General features: G+C 32.9%; 2 protein-coding genes and 1 long non-coding RNA gene across 5 annotated transcripts in view; 2 read left to right on the top strand and 1 right to left on the bottom strand.

The window, feature by feature from the left end:
* Positions 1-259: 259 nt before the first annotated feature.
* LOC126701881 (proline transporter 2-like) lies at positions 260-3044 on the top strand. The gene is made up of 8 exons (XM_050400307.1): positions 260-560; positions 918-1142; positions 1254-1348; positions 1430-1616; positions 1735-1859; positions 1949-2164; positions 2488-2718; positions 2817-3044. The coding sequence occupies exons 1-8, from the start codon at positions 446-448 to the stop codon at positions 2964-2966; spliced, it is 1344 nt and encodes a 447-aa protein (XP_050256264.1). The 5' UTR covers positions 260-445; the 3' UTR covers positions 2967-3044.
* Positions 3045-3658: 614 nt separating this feature from the next.
* LOC126701883 (uncharacterized) lies at positions 3659-21140 on the bottom strand. 2 transcript variants are annotated; one of them, XR_007647548.1, is made up of 3 exons: positions 20870-21140; positions 4485-5015; positions 3659-4369 (listed from the first exon to the last, which is right to left on the bottom strand). It is a non-coding gene; the product is annotated as an uncharacterized LOC126701883 (long non-coding RNA). The 2 variants fall into 2 exon arrangements; XR_007647547.1 differs by lacking the exon at positions 20870-21140 and having other exon boundaries at positions 4485-5283.
* Positions 15680-22753, top strand: part of LOC126701880 (proline transporter 2-like) — a 37955-nt gene continuing 30881 nt past the window's right edge. The window contains exons 1-8 of one of the 2 annotated variants that reach the window (XM_050400306.1): positions 15680-16050; positions 16481-16705; positions 16819-16913; positions 16995-17181; positions 17308-17432; positions 17522-17737; positions 18259-18489; positions 18587-18619. In XM_050400306.1, the coding sequence (XP_050256263.1) occupies positions 15936-16050; positions 16481-16705; positions 16819-16913; positions 16995-17181; positions 17308-17432; positions 17522-17737; positions 18259-18489; positions 18587-18619 (1227 nt within the window). In that variant the 5' untranslated portion in view covers positions 15680-15935. Of the gene's footprint in view, positions 16051-16480; positions 16706-16818; positions 16914-16994; positions 17182-17307; positions 17433-17521; positions 17738-18258; positions 18490-18586; positions 18809-22753 lie in introns of those variants that run through there. The other variant, XM_050400305.1, reaches the window with a different exon arrangement.

The following is a 22753-nucleotide window of genomic DNA, read 5'->3' as shown; positions in this document are numbered from 1 at the left end:
AAACACTCCCATGTCAAGACACCACTTAATGCCAAATTTTCAGACACTCCTACATCCACAATATTTTCACAACAAATCATATGTGGCAAGTAGTTATTGGTTTTAATTTTGAATTCACAACTTAAAATTGCTTTTCTACCCACCCATAAAAACTAATAATAACATACCTTTTATAATTTGTAGTGAAAATATTATGAACATAATATTTCTCTTATTTATATTTCATGTTCACTCATACATCTATCCTTTTCACTGATCGCTCAGATTGGACTCCCCGAGTCCAATAATTTGAAGTACTTGCTCTAATGACGGCAGCTTGATGTCACATTTATGAGTTCCTGGATTAGAAAGTCTACTCTCACCATGTTATCATTGTAGAAGAAAGCCTGTACTAAGTCTCAGAAATAAATTGGGATCCAAGGTTGCTAGCAACTCCATAGGAGCAATGGCAACCAGGGAAGAAACAAATTATATAGAAGCTTTCATTACTGAACAAGGTCCGATAATGAGCAATGTAAATCATGAAAATGGTCTTACATCTGCTCATACCATAGACCATGGTATGTTTAGTCTTTATATTCAACTCAACCGGATTTTCACTTCATGTTTAGTTATACATGAGATTATACTAAGTCCTCCACATCTGGGTTTCTTCTCAGCTGTTTTTACACAACTTCTATTTGAATCTGTTCTAAGTTTTGTTTCTTCTGTATGATAAAAGGCCTTAAGTGGATTTTATAGCATAGAACTAAGTCAAATAACGAATAGTGAAAAGCATAAACATGGTATGTTCTCTATATTCAGAGATTTACAGTTTTATATAAAGAGGATTATATTAAGCCCTACTCTATTTAAATAGGCTCCAAATGCATCAAGGTTTTGTTTCTTCACTACCATTAATTGATATGAATTTACAGATTCCTGGCAACAAGTTGGGTTGCTGCTGGTGACAAGCTTCAACTGCGGATACATATTGAGTTTTTCAAATCTTATGTTGGTGCCTCTGGGTTGGACTTGGGGTATCATATGTCTGGTTGTTGTGGGTCTCTACACTGCCTATGCTAACTGGCTCTTGGCTGCTTTTCACTTCATCAATGGCCAGAGGTTCATTAGATACAGAGATCTTATGGGCTTTCTTTTTGGTGAGTTTTATCACAAATTAACAAAAAATTACAAGGATATATGTCTATAATGTCCTGGTTGTCAAAAAAGTCAAATACAAGGCATTAAACTTTTGTTTCTTTGTTTTCAAGGCAGAGAAATGTATTATATCACCTGGGTGTTCCAATACTTGACTATTCTTCTATCAAACATGGGTTTCATTCTCCTCGGTGGTAAAGCGCTTAAGGTAATTAATAATTTCAAGCATAGTATGTTGCTTGTTTTTGTGTACTAAAGTACCAATTCTTGAATGTTTCACTGGAAGCAGGAGATCAATTCAGAATTTAGTGATTCACCCTTGAGGCTCCAATACTACATCATCATCACTGGAGCAGCCTACTTCTTATTCGCATTTCTCATTCCAACTATGTCCGCAATGAGAAGATGGCTAGGAATCTCTACTATCCTCACCTTCACTTACATTCTCATCCTTCTTGTGGTACTAGTTAAGGACGGTAGATATATTGGCCTATTTTGTCCTAGAAATGTTTTTAACAATGATCTTGCATTGTGGAAGCTTTGTTACCATCTACATGCTTTGCTTAAACATTAATTTGTTGCAATTTTGGGCAGGGAAATCTAACAAAAACAGAGATTATAAGATTCATGGAAGTAAAGTAGACAAGGTGTTCAATGGCTTTGGTGCAATTTCAGCCATTATTGTCTGTAACACCTCCGGCCTGCTACTCGAAATACAGGTTAGTATAGTAATGTAGACAGATTATGAAGAGGAAGTTCATCTCAAAATCTATAATTCACCATTAATCTTTCTATATTCACTCTGCAGTCAACTTTGCGCAAGCCAGCAGTTGAGAACATGAGAAAAGCCTTATATACTCAATACACTGCAGGGCTCTCAGTTTACTATGGTGTAAGCATCGTAGGTTACTGGGCTTATGGTTCAGCGGTATCCACATACCTTCCTGAAGAACTAAGCGGTCCCAAATGGGTCAAGATTGTCATCAACTTTGCTACCTTTCTACAGTCTATAGTCTCCCAGCATGTAAGATGTATAATCTAATTTCTTTTTAAGGTTAAGCTCAGATTTAACCATACTCATGACAGGAAAGGCCACCTCTAAGTTATTTTCTAGTAAGCCTTAGGATATGGGAAAATTACTAAAGAACTTGACCTTCAAGGCAAAGGACCCCATAAAGCCTTTTGCAAAATTTCTATTATTATTACTACCAGTACACAAAATTCAAAGTCCAAAAAAAGCTAAAAGATAGCAAACTATATGAACAGTCCTTATGATTAAATTGCTGTAATGACCTAACGGGGACCTTTCAACTGAAGTCCGATTCATTGTGTTGATAATGAACATAGATGTTTCTTGCACCAATTCATGAGACCCTTGATACTAAGTTCCTCAAGCTTGATGAAAGTATGGATTCAAAAGAAAACATCAAACGTAGATTCTACATGCGAGCAGTCCTCTTCTCATTTAACACATTCGTGACAGCAGCTTTTCCTTTCATGGGGGACTTTGTGAACTTGTTTGGATCATTTTCCCTCATACCTATAACCTTTGTGTTCCCAAGTATGATTTTTCTCAAGGTAACTAGCCTTTCCTGGACTGCTTTGATTTTACTTATGAAAGATATAAAAGAAGCAATAAGTAAAACTAAATTATATTTACGCTATCCCTGTGACAGGTCAAAGGAAAGACATCCAGACTAGAAAAGAAGGTGTGGCATTGGTCCAACATTATTCTTTTTTCTCTACTTGCTGTTGTAACCACAGTTTCTGCAGTTCGGTTGATTGTTAACGATGTTCAGCAGTATAGTTTCTTTGCAAATACATGAATATATGTAATTCGTTACAAGTACTATATATATTTAATAACCAAGAGTTAGATAAATGACAAAATTGACTGATGTGAAGTCCCTTGTTTAAAGATAAAATGTTCAAGTAACAACTCTGTTAAAGAAGGCAGGAGAATTGAAAATATTGTAAGGCAGTGTTCCATTAGATGATGGTCTTCTATGCACAACTCTTTGAAATAAAATCAAAACAATGTTGATGAGTTCATTTGCTACTAAAATAAAGTATACAACACTACAAGACTTAGTAGTAGATTTGTTATGGTAATGACCTATCATTAGACACAAACTCATAGTGATAGAAATTATAGATAATAACAATGTCATTTACTTGCTGAACTAATGTTAAAGACATCTCATAATCCCAAAATCCTATAGAATGGATCCATTTGTGGCAATTTTATGAGCTTTTTGCCTAGAGGCTTATTTGCTGAAAGTTGGTTAAAGTGTAGTTGTATCTTAAAAAGGTGAAGCTTTAAAAAACTGTACACAAACAAATAAACTAAAAGCCGATAAAAAAATGTTGTTGGCAAGCTAAATCATCTTAGTAGAAATCTTAGAATTCAAGTCAGAAGCATCTAAACAATTGTAGTGACTAGTGACATAAATGATCATCATAAAAAATGCTGAAAGTTAGGGCCATATTGAGATCTTCTGCCAGCAAACAATGAACCTGTTTTGCCAGAATAAACAGTGGGTAATGGACCTTTTCAGTTATCAGATACAAAAGTGCAAAATGCAGTTTTCGTTGAAGACCATCCTAACATTCATTTTTCTACTTCTCAATCAATTACATCTACCCCTACCAAATTCATGTTGCTAAATCTTTCTAGAACATCCCAGAGAGGCATCATTATTCTTTAGTAAAATAACATAAATCTCTAAGACAAACTTTCTGAGTCCCAACACTTGAGGATAAATTTTCTAGTGAAAGACCTTATATGTGTCTTTTAATATTGCTTAAAACAGAATGTTCACTTAGACTCTTAGACTTTAGAGCCTATAAACATGAGACAAAGGAACCCTTTTATAAATTTCATCTTCTAGATAACTATGACCAGGGCTTTCAAGTTCTCTGAAATCAAGGTACCAACACTATACAAACTCTCTTAAACTGAGATGGTTGTTGACCAATATTTTAAAGCAAACAATCATTAACAAACATCCCCAGTAAGCATAGCTACATCCTACATAAGGATATCCCAGTGCTTGAGCCAGATAACTACATCCAACAAATAGTACAACATGAGGAAGCTGGGTCATTATTACCTCTATATGAGCAATATGTAATCCTTAGGCTCACAACAATATTAGCATTAGTGTGCCTTGGTATCTTTCCTGGTTCCTGAGTTAACAAAATTGATCATTGATAATCAAATTAATACCTGCCAAGGACGTACAATGATTAAAAAAAAAAAAAAAAGAAAAAAAAAACACAAATGAGAACAGAATCCAATGTGTTGCAAAGCAGAAGATTAAATACAATCAGAAAGAACTAACCACTCCATGAATTTTAAACAGCAAGAGTTTTCTTTTCACACAGCAATGATGACTTGTGGCACACTTACTATAGTCCTCAAAGTTTTGCTATAAGTCCCTCAAGGTTCAGTTCTTGATTTCAATTCCATGATCTTTGCAATTAATCTCAACCAAACTGCACCCATGAAGCTTAATCACACTTCTCTCCTTCATTTCTTGCCAAACCCTTTTGTCCTCCTCACAGTGCTCACACCACCAACTCAGTAGTCAAAAAAACAGCATTTTTCTCCAGCATCCTATAAAAAATAGCACGCGCTGTGTACCTTTATATCTACATAAACCAACATTTTCCACATTCCCCACCGGAATCTCATCAATCAAATCGCAGGCATTCACCATATGGTCCAAATCCTCCCCGCGAGCCAAGCAAATCTCTTTCACCCATTTCATCAAACACTCCATGTGTCGTCTTTAATGCACCACATTTACCATACACATCAATCAAAGCATTCATAACCGGAACACACCCATTTTCACAAAGGGTCCATGGACCTCAATTCCATGACAAAGATCATTTAGAGGGGCACGTGACGCGAGTTAAGCAAACACGGGTTGGCAAAACGTTCGAACGTGAACTTTTATTGATTGAACACAAAGCAACGAAAGTCTTAGAAAGGCTCGGATGGCACGGTTGAAGAGGGAGTGATTTGGATGAGCAAGATTTTAGCAGAGAAGCAGCAATGACTGCTTTGTTATTTTGGATTTTTTTTGAGAGCTATCTTCTGTTGCATCTCAATGCTTGGGTTTTCTGAAAGTTAGTTTAACCGTTATTTTACTGTTATATTAAATAAATTTTTTATTTAAAAAAAAAAATAGTTATTTTACTGTTCTTTACCGGTTTTTCTTTATTGCTCCATTTGTTTTGCTTGAAATATATGAAATCTATAAATCTATTATCTATATAATAATAATAATAATAATAATAATAATAATAGTAGTAGTAGTAGTAGTAGTAGGTAAAATTAAGAGAAAATCCATTTAGATTTAAAATTAAATTTCAATTAAAGTCTAATTTTGTGTCACGTGTTCTATCTAATCTAAGTTTTTTAATTTTTGTGCCAAGTGAGTTAATTCAATGTAAAAATTATATTTCAATTAGAGTTTAATTTTGCTACATGTGTCCCATCTAATCTAAGTTTTTTAATTTTTGTGCCAAATGAGTTAATTTAGTGTAAAAAATGAGAAGTCTAATATAAGTAAACCAAAAAAAAAAAAAACATAATTTTTGAATGATTTTATATCTATGAGGTTTTTTTTTTTTTTTTTTTTTTTAACTAAAAACAATTCGAGTTTATAAGTTATTTATATATACTAGCTTATAACCTTATGCATATGAATGGATACGCTTAAAGATATACAATAAGATGCATAATATAATTCTTATATATATAATTTAAATACTATTGATAGTCATTTTTATATTTTGTTAACTCTTTAAAAAAATTTGTAAGGATATTATTAGCTATAAAATTTACCATTTTTATTATTATTGTGAAACACTTTTTTTTTTACTATTCATATATTTTAAACTCTTTGGTTTTTGTACTTAATAACTCACTTGGATGAATATTTATGATATAGTCCCATATTTGATTCTAAAATTAAGAAATAAAACTCTTTAAGAATAAATAATTTAGGACACATGGCACAAAATTGGAACTCTAATTTGGAATTTTAATTTGAGTTTCTCTCAACTTCACCTATTTTATTATATATATATATGATGGTGTTATAAAATAGACCAACTTCTAAACTTGTCCATATGGCTCGTCCTAAGGAAAAGTTGGATGGCATAGGGCATATTCATCCAAGGGTAAGCCCGTTCGTCCGTAAAGTCGGTTGGACGAGCACCTTACGTCCTGAACATGTTCCTTGAAGCAACCTCTGTTTTCCTGTCAGGCTACAAACCGTTCCCCCAATAAACGGTTGTGGAAAACAGACCCCAAATAATGTAACTTCCATGGCGGTTATGGAAGTTACCTCCGAATCCTCCGAACTCCACAACGGTAGGAGAAATAACTGCCTCAGACAAGCACTATATAAGGGTAAGGTATTCAGACATTTCCAGACAAATTGGAATTCCAAAAAATATTGACTTTACCATTGGAGGATTCTTGACCAGTCTTCCTCGGTCTCCTCTGATTTTTTGTTTACTTTTTTAGGACATTACAAGTAACATTGAGATCATCAACGCTCGAGACATTCAGCCTACTGATTTCCTTGTATTCATCAGTTGGCACCGTCTGTGGAAAATAGTTTTGTTAGATTTTCTGAGTTCTACAATTCCTTTCTCCGACAAAAAGGCTGCAATGGTTCGGACAAGATTGAGGGCTACTAGTCTAGGCCATCAAGAGAGTAGGGATGCGTCAAGAAATCCCTACCACGATCGTCAATCTGCGCTCGCCATGCAACCATCCTTTATTCAACATGTGCAATCCATGGCAGTCGCTATGGCAGAGTTAACTCGCCAGAACCAAGAACTGACAAGGGAGATTAATCTCAGGAGGCAACGGCATGAGGCATATGGAGAAGAACAAGGCCAGAGTTAGGGAGATGGAAGAAATGCTGAGCCTAAAAGCCAATCAAAGGGCACTACATCAAGAAAAGTACCACACTTGGTGAAAGAGATTGACTAGATGAGGAAGGTTATGGATGAGATGAGGGAGAACATGAGAAGAGCAAATCCAGTAGAGGATCTAGTTCACCGAACAAACTCCCCCTTCACGGCTTCCATCAATGGTCACCCCTTGCCTCCAAAATTCAAGATGCCTTCCTTGGATTCGTATGATGGAACGCGTGACCCATTTAATCACATTGCTACTTTTAAAACTATGATGCACCTTCAAGGGGTCCCGGATGAAATTATGTGTAAAGCCTTCCCTACCACCCTCAAAGGTCCGGCATGAGTGTGGTTTAGTAAAATACCCCCGAATTCGGTAAGTTCTTTCGAATAGTTGAGCAAGTTGTTTGTTAATAGCTTCATTGGGAGACAGAGACACAAGCGTTCTTCGCCCAGCCTGTTGACCATAGAACAAGGGGAGAATGAAAGCCTACGGTCCTTTATCACTCGTTTCAACAGGGAAGCCCTGACAGTGGATGAGGTGGATGATAAGCTACTATTGGTGGCCTTTCATAATGGGGTTAATTCTGATTTGTTCATCCACAAGCTTTATAAGAAGAAGCCTCAGTCCATGGCTGAACTTGTCCATTCAGCCCAGAACTTTATGAATCTAGAAGACGCGATCATAGCCAAGAAGAGGAAGAGAGTTGAGAGAATGGAAGCAAACCCCATGCGCCACTCTGAGCAAGCCCCTCGTCTAAAAAAGGGACGGATGGAAGATGAAAAAGACTGAGATGGCAAGAAGGCTGGTCCTTCAGCACGAAGTCAACAATACACGCCACTGAACATGCCGCTTGAGCAAGTCCTTATGCAAATCAAGGACGATCCTTCCTTGAAATGGTCGGAGGAAATGAAGGGAGACCCCAATAAGCGTAATAGAAATAAGTATTGTCGCTTCCATAGAGACCATGGGCATGATATGGACGAGTGTTTTGACCTAAAGTAGCAGATTGAGAATCTCATAAGGCAAGGAAAGTTGAGAAATTTCCTTGGACGAAACCAGAAGGACGAGAAATTGAAAGGGAAGGTGGAAGAATCGTCGTGACCACTACTTGGAGAAATAAGAGTTATTATAGGATCCTACGAGCAGTGTAAGCTCGCAAGGATAATCAGCAAGGTAGTTAGGTTGTTGTATCCCGGAAACAACCTACAGAAATTATTTGTCTAACTACATCGGACAAACTGTAAATGACACGATTTGTCTCAAGATATTGACTTAATTCACGTCTCGTCTCTTCCACCTCTTTTGATAAATATCATTTTGTGTAAATTCCAAAGAAAAGTCAAGTAATATCTCTCATTTATCTCCAACATCAAGTGCTATTACACAATCCCTTTTCCCCTCAAATATTATAATCATCGAACTAAACAAATCTAAGCTTTCATTCCTACTAATTGAGGCTAGGTGTATCATTTTTCGGTCAATTTGTCATATCTAGAGATCATTTTTCATCACCTCCCTTCTTACCATAAAATAGAAATAATAAAAATTATTGTCTACAATAGACAAGTGGATTGAACTATGCTGTCACGAATAACTTTATTTCCTCACTAGCCTCATCACGTGTGCTTTGCATGTGCGATGAGGCTTTTTTTTTTTTTTTTAGTGAAATAACGTTTAACAGTGAGATAAAGATATTGTCCTAATTTTTAGGATTTTTCTCTATGTGAGAGTTGAGAAAATTATGAAAGCCTAAAGTTTAGGAACTTTTTTAAAAATAAAATTATCTAACTAAAAGATATGGGCATTGTAGAAAGTTTAAGAATTTGTGTGAGAATATTTTAGTACGCAAAATGTTGAAAACAAAACAGAGAATCCTTTTATTAATAGTACTAGACTCATCACACGCACTTTGCGTGTGCCATATGGCTCTTTTTTATTTATTTATTTATTTTAGGTTTAGTGAAATAATGTTTAAAAGTGAGATAAAGATAGTTTTCTAATTTTTAGGATTTTGATAAAAGTTTAAAAGTCTAAAACTTAGGAACTCTTTTAAAAATAGTAAATTACTCTTTTAATCCAATTGTGTTTTTAAATTTAAAATTATTGAACTAAAAGATAAGGGTGTTTTAGAGTGTTTAAGAATTTGTGTGAGGGTATTTTAGTTTGCAAAATATTAAAAACCAAACAAAAAATCCTGTTATTAATAGTACTAACCTCATCACATGCACTTTGCATGTGTGATGAAGCTTTTTTTCTTTTTTATTTTTTTTATTTTTTATTTTTATGGTTTAGTGTCATAATTTTCCTTTTTTCCTTTTTAAATATTTATTTTTGGATAAGTTTGTTTTGAAGACATTAATTAGTAGGAGAGTGTCCTATTTTGTAGGTATTTTAAGTAGAGTTGGAGATATATTTTTATCAGATTGTTCTCAAATTTTTTTCCTATTAAACGTAAAGTTTAGGGGTATTTTTAAACCATATAAAAGTTCAGTTATATGTATATCAATCTCTTAAGGGTACATATATTTGGGTGAACATGAACATTCAAAAGAAAAAAGAACTACGTGTTGTAGTTTTTATTTTTTAGGGTGATTGGGATTGTGAGGGCTTTAGGTGATGGGAGCAGAGGCTTTGGATGATGCAGTGGCTTAGGGTGGTTGAGCAAGAAAAACCCATCCCTATTTTGCCCACATGTATAGGCAAAAATTTTCCCTAAATTCCCATCCCATTCCCTTTTCGAGGTAGGAAAAAGTTGAAAAAACCCACATGAGACATACAAGTCGAGCAAAATAAATTGGGGTGAAATATCCTCCATACCCATAACCATTAATATATATTTGGTGATCTATGGTACCAAATCAAATTTGATGAGATATTGTATCTTTCAAGAAATTTGACAAGCACAAGCTGGTGTGATGAAGTACATTTTGGACTGAGCTAACTAGATTTTAGCTAAAAAATTCAATTATTCATGTTGAGAGGAATGCTCTAAGTACTCTAAAAAATTCAATTTTAGCTAAACAAGTAATTAATAAATATGCTAGCTGGTGTAATGGAGTACATTTTGGGCTGAGCTAACTATATTTTAACTAAAAAATTCAATTACCTATGTTGATGGGAATGGTCTAAGTGCTCTAAAAAGTTGAATGCTTTCAAAAATTCAATTTTAGCTAAACTAGTATTAATTAATAAATATGCATGCTATAGTATACTATGTGCTCATTTGCCATATTCCCTACCGAGCAAGATTTAAGTACAGTACTTAGGTGTTGTTCATTAGGTTTTTTTTTAAGATTATGCTATGTGGATTTTTTCTCATGGAATGGAAGTGTATTTTTTAATTAAGTAGCCACATGACTAAATCTTAAAAGAGGAATCTAAAGAACAGTACCTAAGTTTTGTCCTCCCTACCAATTCCACCTCTGTTTATTCAGCTATTTGGCTTATGAACAATTCTTTAAAACTTCACCTTAAAAAAAAAAAAAAAGGTTTTACTTGCACTTCTTGCCCATCTTATTTTTTTAAGGACAATAAACCAATAAAAATAAACCTAAGAATTAAAGAAGAATGCCATTCTACCTTAAAAACTTATGTCTTATGAACATACATAAACCTAAATAAGGACTGGGAGAGAAAGTCTGAGAAAAAACTAGGAATTTGAGTTTGGAATCCCCCCTTTTTTCATTTTTTATTTTATTTTTTTTATAAGAAGCTGAAACTTTCAAAAGACAAAAGTTATATCATAGCAAAGAGCTGATTCTATAAAACATAGACTCTCCTCAATCCAAGTAACAAAGTTGTTTCTAATTCGTGCATGTTTGACTAACAAATGTGGTGGGTTTTTTCAATTCTTTTTTAATTGGTACTGTTGACAGTTCCTACATCATCATGCTTTGTTAAAATTAAGTTTATAAAAATATGATATAGAACACATCACAATAGATGCAAGCATTACAAAATAAATCATAGAATAATTCAATATTTTATGTATATAACAGGTTAGTGATATTTATACAAACTGCCAAACCCCATGATAGGCCAAAGCTTTTACTGAAATTCTTCCTAGATTTTTTTATTGCCAACTTGTTCATTGTTTTGGATTTTTTTTCTTACCAAATCAAAATTAGCTGCAACTAGATGTTGAAATTGGAGTCCAGTACTATCGAATCAATTGAATGGCCGACTCGTTCTGTCATCACCGATATATATCGGTCTCCCACAAAATGGTGTCGTTTACTTACATGAGCTTGCGTGCATATCCTTCTCAAAAAAGAAAATAAATAAATAAAGTTACGTGCATATCCCAATTAACATTCAAAACGATAAGACTTTACAATGGTGGGGGCATATATATATATATATATACACATAGAGAGAGAGATTGGTTGAAGTTAAATAGTAATATAAAATCATTTTATTTATTTTTTAAATTAGATGTAAATTTTAACAAATCCACCATTAAATCACATTATTTTCCTATATTCGATCTCTATGCTTGTAAAATTTTAATGTGATTAAAGATTAATAATCATGTTATCAATTAATTGTTTAAAATCAAGTTTCTGTAATTTAAAATAATGTATAAAATATAAGTTTATAGATCAAATAATAAATAACAAATGATTAACAAGAAAATTGACATACATGTTAAGAACATGTAGAATATAAAATCCAACAATGAAACTTTTAAAATATAATTGTATAACATTATTTAGAGTTACAACATGTGTAACTTGAACCGAGTCCATATAATATATACGTGTTAAAGATATTAATGTTCAATCAGTTATATTATACTAGTTCAGATTTATTATATTTAATCCAATTTTTTTAAAATGTTAGTAAAGTAATATCTTACAATGGTTGGTGAGGCATGATATTTAAGATATTAGTGTAATATATTTCTATCCGTGTTGATTTAAAATAAGGTTTAAATGCAAAGAGGCCTCTTGTGATATGGGTCATTATCAAACAGACATATTTTGTGCAACAAAATTGACTTTTCAAATCCTTGTAGTATGTAAAATAACACAATTGACCATTCTGTAGAATTTTGTCACTTTCGTGTGCACAATAACTAATTATCGTCTAATACATATATCCACGTGGTCAATTGTATTATTTTAGGAAATATTTTGAAAATCAAAATACGTGTACAAAATGAAGACAGTCCAGCTTCTTAAGGCTTAGTCTTAGTTTGGACTACGTTGCTTTCCACTAACTTACATTAAAGAATAAGTCATAGTATATATATTTACTTCAACAACTTTAGATGGTAAAGTCTAACTCAATGATTCTTAGAAAACAAAAACAAAAGTTCTGACTCAATAGCTGTTGAAATAGTTATGGAACATTATCATGTATTAAAAAAGAGCTGCCATGTTACGATGATGTTATGACCCCCAAAAAAAAAATGTATATTAAATTTCATTTTAAATCCTATAATTTCAAAAGGTACGAAATTAAATTCTAAACTTTTGAAAAGTAAAAAAATTAAAGTTTAGAATCAAAATTGATGTAATACTTTCTGCACAAGAGGCAATAAAAACATTCTGTTTCCAAAATCAACCTTTTCAATCCACCCCAACAAAAAAGTTGTATTTTCCTTTAATCCTTTGATTAGAAACAAATTTCGAATATCTTTTGAAAATTGTAAATGAATGGCTAAGAACAATGCGTACACATCTTGTTCTACTGCCCGCCAATACATTCCTTTCCAATGTTACGTTGGAAATTTGTCCCCAATTGCATCAGCCATCCTTATTATTATTTTTTTTTTTTAAGAAACTTATAACTTTATTAAGAAAAATATAAATTTAGTACATCATGAGCAACAATTGACTTAATTAGTGATGAATTTGGTTCTCGATATATATATATATATATATATATTAGTGATGAATTTTCCTCTATCTATGTCACATAATTATCGATATTATCTATTTCTTTGGCAAATTTTGCCAATAAATGTGCAGGTTTATTGTCTTGTTATTCAACGTGGGAGATTTGAACTGATCTAAAATCTATAAGCTTGTGAGCTAGACCAACTAGAACATTAAAGACAACCGTAGGAGGAGTATATAAATCTAGAACAGTGTCAATCACTATCTTGGAATCACTTTCAACTATCACATCCCTTATTCCAACATCCCAAGCAAAGGCCACCCCTCGATTTTCATAGCTTTCACCATCAGCCATCTTTTAGTCCGACATCTACGTCTTTTCTTTCTTTTTATTTATTTATTTTTTCATATATTTTATTTGACCATAAATTTTTTTTATTAATGAACTAACTGAAATTCACTTAAATTTTTTTAATGGTAAATCTTTATTTAATGGTGATGTACCAATTTTAAAAGTTTACTTTATTGCTTTTCAAAAATTTAAGGTTTAATTTAATATTTTTGAAATTATAGGATTTAATTTGATTATTTCTAAATTATAAGATTTAAAATGAAATTGAAAAAAAAATGCATGAACTCGGGTGCAAGTGGGCACGCATGGAAGCCGAGTTTGACGCCTGATTATGTAATGATAAGAGGACACTAGGACAGCACGTGGAATCTTTGTCAAACCCAATAAATTAAATTATGAATAATGCTAGTTTTTTAAAAAGGTTTTGAAAAGGTAAACAAAGTGAAAGAAATTAATGGATATAAAAAAGCTTAATAGATGTAACCCAGGAGCCCACCCAGTGCATAATGCATTCTGGGGGAGTTATTACCTTGGGAGTTTTTAATTAAGACTTTAATACAACACATTACTTGTGCTATATTAATTCTCTAATTCTTTTTTTTTTTTTGAGAAAATTCTCTAATTCTTTTTTAAAAAATATTTCTCATATTTGATCTATGTCTATTAAATTAAAAAACCTAAGGTACAACACTTAAGCTGTTTCTAAGTTTTACTTTAATATCAAATACAAGGACATGGTACCAGGAAAGTATGGAGGACCCAATTGATATCGGCATGAAGAATGTAAGATGGCTAGATATATGATTTTCAATTGGGCTTGTGACACTTGTATATCAAGACACCACTTAATGCCAAAGTTTAAGTATATAGATTTTTTTTTTTTTTTTTTGCCAATAAAGTATATAGATTTTTTTTGTTTGTCCCACTATGTATATTAATTCTCAAATTCTTATTGAAGTAAAAAAAAAAATCTAAAATTCTTTATATGGGTCCCACTATGGAGGACCCAACTGATATCAGCCTGAAAAATGCAAGATGACTAGATATATGATTTTCGATTGGGGTTGCTAAAGTTTCAGGCACTCCTGTGTCAAGACACCACTTAACGCCAAAGTTTAAGTATATAGAATTGATTTAGTCTTACTATGTATATTAATTATCGAATTCTTATTAAATTTTAAAAAAAATTTCAAGTTCTTTATTTATATTTCATGTTCATTCACACCTCTCTCTCTCTCTATATATATATATATATATATCTAAAAGTTGAAGCGTAACATTTATTGTTGCTATACTTCTGTTGAGCTACATTAGTAGCCACATTATCCACTTATTTTTTATCTTTTCTTTTCTCTTTTTAAACTTTTATTCTCCCTATTCTCAAAAAAAAAAAAAAAAAAAAAAAAAAAAAAATTTCTCTCTCCCTATTAGTTCACACCTATGCTTACACTTTTTCCAACATTTCATATTTCTTTTTGCCTCTTTATCTCCCCACAACTCTTTATTTTACTGTTACACTTCATTTTTTTTGTTTCCTTATATTTTGACTTTTCTTCTCTCCATTTTATTTTGTATAAATTTGATATCGTTTTTCTCATTCAGACCATATTTGTCTCACAGAAACTGTGAGTACTCTCTCTCTCTCTCTCTCTCTCTCTCTCTCTCTCTCTCTCTCTCTCTCTCCTTTCTTTTGGTGGATTTTTGTTCTTTCTTATAACTCTAATTAAGGTTGATGATTCTTTTTTTTTTTTAATGTGTTTCGGTATTGTGTGTGTGTGTGTGTGTTTTTTTTTTTTTTAAATTTCCTATCAAAAAGTATTCTCTTTCTCTTTTATAGCTTTGGTTGAATTTTGGTTTGAGTTAATAATTAGTTTTTTTTTTTGGAAATAGAAATTTGAATTTATATCAAAACATAATCTACATGGCTATGAATTTGAATATGCCCACTAATTATAAAGTCTATTTTTTATTCCTTTGGTTTCATTTTAATTTTAATTAAGATAACATTGTAATTTTGTGATGAGTTTTGATTATTATGATAATTTTCTTATTCCTTAAATAATAATTTGAAACTTATAAAGTTTAGTTGTATATTAGGCAAATATAATACACTACAATAAAAGTTAGAAGAATATGGTTCACCTTAAAAAAATATTAATCAAACACACAAAAAAAAAGAAAAAAGAATGATATATTATACCCCATTATATAATATTTATATTCTCACGCACCACGTAAGTTTGCGATTAGTGTATACGCCTATACGGTATACTTTAACAGTTAAGACAAAACCTTTTTCACAATTTGTTAAATTGTCATAGTGTGATTGGGAAAAACATATTTTTCATATAGACTCAAGATTGAGACTACTTTTCTTAAACACCCATAACAACTAAGTCTATCAACGGTTCTAAGAAGTACTGTAAAAATTTTGTATCATTAAAAAGTATATCTTTTCACCGATCGGTCAAGTTGGACTCCCCGAGTCCAATAATTTGAAGTACTTTCTCTAATGACAGCAGCTTGATGTCACATTTATGAGTTCCTGAATTAGAAAGTCTACTCTCACCATGATTATCATTTAGAAGAAAGCCTGTACTAAGTCTCAGAAATAAATTGGGATCCAAGGTAGCTAGCAACTATTATAGGAGCAATGGAAACAAAGGAAGAAACAAGTAATATAGAAGCTTTCAGTACTGAACAAGGTCCAATAATGAGCAGTGTAAAACATGAAAATGGTCTTACATCTGCTCATACCATAGACCATGGTATGTTTACTCTTTATATTCAATTCAACTGGATTTTCACTTCATGTTTAGTTATACATGAGATATTGAGATTATACTAATTCCTCCACATCTGGGTTTCTTCTCAGCTGTTTTTACGCAACTTCTATTTGAATCTGTTCTAAGTTTTGTTTCTTCTGTATGATAAAAGGCCTTAAGTGGATTTTATAGCATAGAACTAAGTCAAATAACGAATAGTGAAAAGCATAAAAATGGTATGTTCTCTATATTCAGAGATTAACAGTTTTATACACCAATATTTATCTCGAGGCTTTATGAGTCCACTGAATTTGTTTTATTCTTCATGTTAGTCATATAAAAAGGATTATATTAAGCCCTACTCTATTTAAATAGGTTCCAAATGCATCAAGGTTTTATTTCTTCACTACCATTAATTGATATAAATTTATAGATTCCTGGCAACAAGTTGGGTTGCTGCTGGTGACAAGTTTCAACTGCGGATACATATTGAGTTTTTCAAATCTTATGTTGGTGCCTCTGGGTTGGACTTGGGGTATCGTATGTCTGGTTGTTGTGGGTCTCTACACTGCCTATGCTAACTGGCTCTTGGCTGCTTTTCACTTCATCAATGGCCAGAGGTTCATTAGATACAGAGATCTCATGGGCTTTCTTTTTGGTAAGTTTTTATCACATACCAACAAAAATTTACAAGGATATATGTCTTTAATGTCCTGGTTGTCAAAAGAGTCAAATACAAGGCATTAAACTACTTGTTTCTTTGTTTTCAAGGCAGAGAAATGTATTATATCACCTGGGTGTTCCAATACTTGACAATTCTTCTTGGAAACATGGGTTTCATTCTCCTTGGTGGTAAAGCGCTTAAGGTAATTAATAATTTCAAACATTGTATGTTGCTTGTTTTTGTGTACTGAAGTACCAATTCTTGAATGTCTCACTGGAAGCAGGAGATCAATTCAGAATTTAGTGATTCACCCTTGAGGCTCCAATATTACATCATCATCACTGGAGCAGCCTACTTCTTATTCGCATTTCTCATTCCAACTATGTCTGCAATGAGAAGATGGCTAGGAATCTCTACCATCCTCACTTTCACTTACATTATCATCCTTCTGGTGGTACTAGTTAAGGACGGTAGATATACTTTGCCTTTGGCCTATTTTGCCCATGAAATGTTTTTAACAATGATCTTGCATTGTGGAAGCTTTGTTACCATCTACATGCTTTGCTTAAACAATAATTTGTTGCAATTTTGGGCAGGGAGATCTAACAAAAACAAAGATTATAAGATTCATGGAAGTAAAGTAGACAAGGTGTTCAATGGCTTTGGTGCAATTTCAGCCATTATTGTCTGTAACACCTCTGGCTTGCTACTCGAAATACAGGTTACTATAGTAATGTAGACAGATTATGAAGAGGAAGTTCATCTCAAAATCTATAATTTGCAATTAATCTTTCTATATTCACTCTGCAGTCAACTTTGCGCAAGCCAGCAGTTGAGAACATGAGAAAAGCCTTATATACTCAATACACTGCAGGGCTCTTAGTTTACTATGGTGTAAGCATTGTAGGTTACTGGGCTTATGGTTCAGCGGTATCCACATACCTTCCTGAAGAGCTAAGCGGTCCCAAATGGGTCAAGATTGTCATCAACTTTGCTACCTTTCTACAGTCTATAGTCTCCCAGCATGTAAGATATATAGTTTAATTTCTTTTTAAGGTTAAGCTCAGATTTAACCATACTCAGGACAGGAAAGGCCACCTCTAGGGCCTGTTTGGATGAAAGTGAGAAGGAGGGGGAGTGGAGAGGAGTAAAGTAGAGTTGGCTAAAAATATACTAATTTTGTGCTAAATTTACTCTACTCTACTCTACTCCTCCTCCCTCTCCTTCAATCCAAACGGACCACTAAGTTATTTTCTAGTAAGCCTTAGGTTATGGGAAAATTACTAAAGAACTTGACCTTCAAGGCAAAGGACCCCCATAAAGCCTTTTGCAAAATTTCTATTATTATTACTACCAAGCTTCTACTTAAAGTTTATGCTGTGTTGAAACGTTACAATTATAATTTTTTCCAGTACACAAAATTCAAAGCCCACAAAAAGCTAAAAGATAGCAAACTATATGAACAGTCCTTATGATTAAGTTGCTGTAATGACTTAACGGGGAACTCTCAACTGAATTCTGATTCATTGTGTTGATAATGAACATAGATGTTTCTTGCACCAATTCATGAGACCCTTGATACTAAGTTCCTCAAGCTTGATGAGAGCATGGATTCGAAAGAAAACATCAAACGTAGATTCTATGTGCGAGCACTCCTCTTCTCCTTTAACACATTCGTGACAGCAGCTTTTCCTTTCATGGGGGACTTTGTGAACTTGTTTGGATCATTTACGCTCATTCCTATAACCTTTGTGTTCCCAAGTATGATTTTTCTCAAGGTAACTAACCTTTTCTGGACTGCTTTGATTTTACTTATGAAAGATATTAAAGAAGCAATAAGTAAAACTAAATATATTTACTCTATCCCTGTGACAGGTCAAAGGAAAGACAGCCAAACTAGAAAAGAAGGTGTGGCATTGGTCCAACATTATTCTTTTTTCTCTACTTGCTGTAGTAACCACAATTTCTGCAGTTCGGTTGATTGTTAACGATGTTCAGCAGTATAGTTTCTTTGCAAATACATGAATATATGTAATTCGTTACAAGTACTATATATATTTAATAACAAAGAATTAGATACATGACAAAATTGACTGATGTGAGGCCCCTTGTTTAAAGAAAAAATGTTCAAGTAACAACTCTGTTAAAGATGGCAGATGAATTGAAAATATTGTAAGGCAGTGTTCCATTAGATGATGGTCTTCTATACACAACTCTTTGAAATAAAACCAAAACAATGTTGATGAGTTCATTTGCTACTAAAATAAAGTATACAACACTACGAGACTTAGTAGTAGATTTGTTATGGTAATGACTAATCATTAGAGACAAACACATAGTGATAGAAATTATAGATAATAACAACATCATTTACTTGCTGAACTAATGTTAAAGACATCTCATAACTAAAAATCCTATAGAATGGATCCATTTGTGGCCATTTGGATGAGCTTTTTGCTAGAGGCTTATTTGCTGAAAGTTGGTTAAAGTATACTTGTATCTAGAAAAGGTGAAGCTTTAAAAAACAGTACATAAACAAATAGACTAAAAGCCGAGAAGAAAATGTTGTTGGCAAGCTAAATCATCTTAGTAGAAATCTTAGAATGCAAGTCAGAAGCATCTAAACAATTGTAGTGACTAGTGACACAAATGAACATCATAAAAATTGCTGAAAAGTTAGGGCCGTATGACATCTTCTGCCATCAAACAATGAACCTGTTTTGCCAGAATAAACAGAGGGTAATGGACCTTTTCAGTTATCAGATACAAAAACTGCAAAATGCAGTTTTCTTTGAAGACCATCCTAACATTCATTTCTCTCCTTCTCAATTACATCTACCCCTACCAAATCCATTTAGGTAAATCTTTCTAGAACATCCCAGAGAAGCACCATTATTCTTTTGTAGAATAACATAAATTCCTAAGACAAACTTTCCAAGTCCCAGTACTTATGACCTGTTTGGATGGAGGGGGGAAGGACAGGGAGTGTAGGAGAGTAGAGTAGTGTTGGCTAAAAATAAGCTAATTTTGTGTTAAATCTACTCTACTCTACTCTACTCCCCCTCCCTCTCTCTCAATCCAAACGGACCATTAAGGAAAAAGTTTTTAGTGAAAGACCTTATATGCCCCTTATAATATTGCTTCAAAAACAGAATATTCACTTAAGACTCTTAGACTTTAGAGCCTATAAACATGAGACAAAGGAACCCTTTTATACATTTCATCTTCTAGATACTATGACCAAGGCTTTCAAGTTGTCTGAAATCAAGGTACCAACACTATACAAACTCTCTTAAACTGAGATTTTAAAGCAAACAATCAATAACAAACATCCCCAGTACACATAGCTACATCCTACATAAGGAAATCCCAGTGCTTGAGCCACATAACTACATCCAATAAATAGTACAACATGAGGAAGCTGGCTCATTAAATATTACCTCCATATGAGCAATATGTAATCCTTAGGCTCACAAAAATATTAGCACTAGTTTGCCTTGGTATCTTCACGGTTCCTGAGTTAACAAAATTGATCATTGATAACCAAATTAATACCTGCCAAGGACGTCCAATGATAAATAAATAAATAAATTAAAAAAAAAAAAAAACACACAAATGAGAACAGAATCCAATGTTTTGCAAAGAAGAAGATTAAATACAATCAGAAAGAACTAACCCCTCCATGAATTTTAAACAGCAAGAGTTTTCTTCTCACACATCAATGATGACTTGTGGCACACTTCCTATAGCCCTAAAAGTTTTGCTATAAGTCCCTTAAGGTTTCAGTTCTTGATTTCATTTCCATGATCTTTGCGATTAATCTCAACCCAACTGCACCCATGAAGCTTAATTACACTTCTCTCCTTCATTTGTTGCCAAACCCTTTTGTCCACACAGTGCTCACACTACCAACTCAGTTGTCCAAAAAACAGCATTTTTCTCCAGCATCCTATTAAAAAAATAGCACGCGCTGTATACCTTTATCTCTACATAAACCAAAAATTTCCACATTCCCTACTGGCATCTCATCAATCAAATCTCTTTCACCCATTTCATCAAACACTCCATGTGTCCTCTTTAATGCACCGCATTTACCATACATGTCAATCAAAGCCTTCATAACCGGAACACACCCATTTTCACAAAGGGTCCGTGGACCTCAATTCCATGATAAAGATCATTTAGAGTGGCACGTGACGCGAGTTAAGCAAACACGGGTTGGCAAAACGTTCGAACGTGAACTTTTATTGATTGAACACAAAGCAACGAAAGTCTTAGAAAAGGGTCGGATGGCATGGTTGAAGAGAGAGAGAGAGATATGGATGAACAAGATTTTAGCAGAGAAGCAGCAATGACTGCTTTGTTATTTTGGATGGATTTTGAGAGCTATCTTTTTATTGCATCTCAATGCTTGGGTTTTTTTGAAAGTTAGTTGGTTTAACCGTTATTTTACTGTTATATTAAATAATTTATTTAATTAAAAAAAAAACAGTTATTTTACTGTTCTTTACCGGTTTTTCTTTAATGCACCGTTTGTTTTGCTTGAAATATATGGAATTATAACAAATAGTGTATGAGGGTGTTTGGATCACCCAAAACTCAAAAATAACATCGAAATTCAACTTGTTTGAACTGATTTTTTAGTTGAGTTTTCGTAAGTTATTCAAGAATTTGAGTTTGAGTCATGGAAACTGAAAACACAATTTATATGTTTTTGAGTTTTGAGTTATGGGTTTTCAATAGGCCCCACCACTTTATGCAAAAATTTGAGTTATAGAAAAATGCATCATAATATGAAACTAAACAAGTTATTTCTAGAGCGAGTGAAAAAATATAGATAAAGAAATGAGTTATGGGAATTGAATTTGAGTTATGAGTGATGCTTAATTCAAACAAGCTCTCAATCACTCAAATAGTTTTTTTTTTTTTTTTTTTTTTAAGTTGTCTAGTATATTTTTAGGGTCATAATCAAGTAAGGAAAGAAATCAACTTTTGAAAGTATTTTCCAACGAAACAAACAAAATATAATTATATATATGTAAGGAATTTAGGGCATGTTTGATACTAAATTCATATTTTAATATATTTTTTTCCTCTTTCTTAATTTTTAAATTTTTTATGGAATATTTTAAAATTTTTTAGATAAATGGTTATGTGGAAGAAGGAATTTGCAACTTGTCCTCCCCATAAAAAAGACTAGCCAATATCATTGAATTAAAAGACCCTTGACAATTTTTAAAATTAAACACCAATAAATCCTGGTTTGATTACATACTAACTTGAATTAAAAATTAAAAAAAAAATTACACACTACCTTGATTTAAGACTCCATCATGAAGAATGATTTTTTTTTTTTTTTTTTATATAAAAATTATGATGTACTTCAATTTTCATTTTAGAGGGCGTTTGGTTCACTCAATATTACATCACATCATTACATTGTAATGTTATATTATTGTAACGTTACATTAACGTAATCTCAATACAAGAATACAACATTACATTGTTTAGGAATGTAATAAGATTAAGGCGATGTGATACATTTTGTAATATTATATTATGATTGTTAGAAAAAATAAAATGAGCCAAACACCTTAATGTAACATCACCGTAATCTATATCACATCAAGAACACATTATAGCATATAAGAACTAATGCATAAGTTCTATAAAAATTAATTCCAATGTCCCAAATAAAATATTCCAAACCATAGTAAATTATTTAGGCTAAAAAAAAAGAAATTAAAAATAAGGAAATAAAATCTAAAACTTGAAAATCCAAAAATTAAATAAAAAATTGACCTCCATTGTGGGCCAAAAATTCATGGCCCAGGCCCGTCCTATATCAAGGCCCAGGGCCTGATCTGAGGAGACCTATTGTCAAGGAGGAGTTCAATGCACGGATAGGATAAGTGAAAAGACTGCCCATACTGTAGTAGAGAACTCTGTGCCTGACAAGCCCCTATTCTTGACCAAGCAATTCAACCTTTACGTCTACTCCCAACCACTTGAGGTATGGGCGGATAGGACAAGTCTTCTGCC

Source organism: Quercus robur, chromosome 10 (genome assembly GCF_932294415.1).
Source record: "Quercus robur chromosome 10, dhQueRobu3.1, whole genome shotgun sequence".
Lineage (NCBI taxonomy): Eukaryota > Viridiplantae > Streptophyta > Magnoliopsida > Fagales > Fagaceae > Quercus > Quercus robur.
This window is presented reverse-complemented; position numbering and strand designations above follow the sequence as displayed.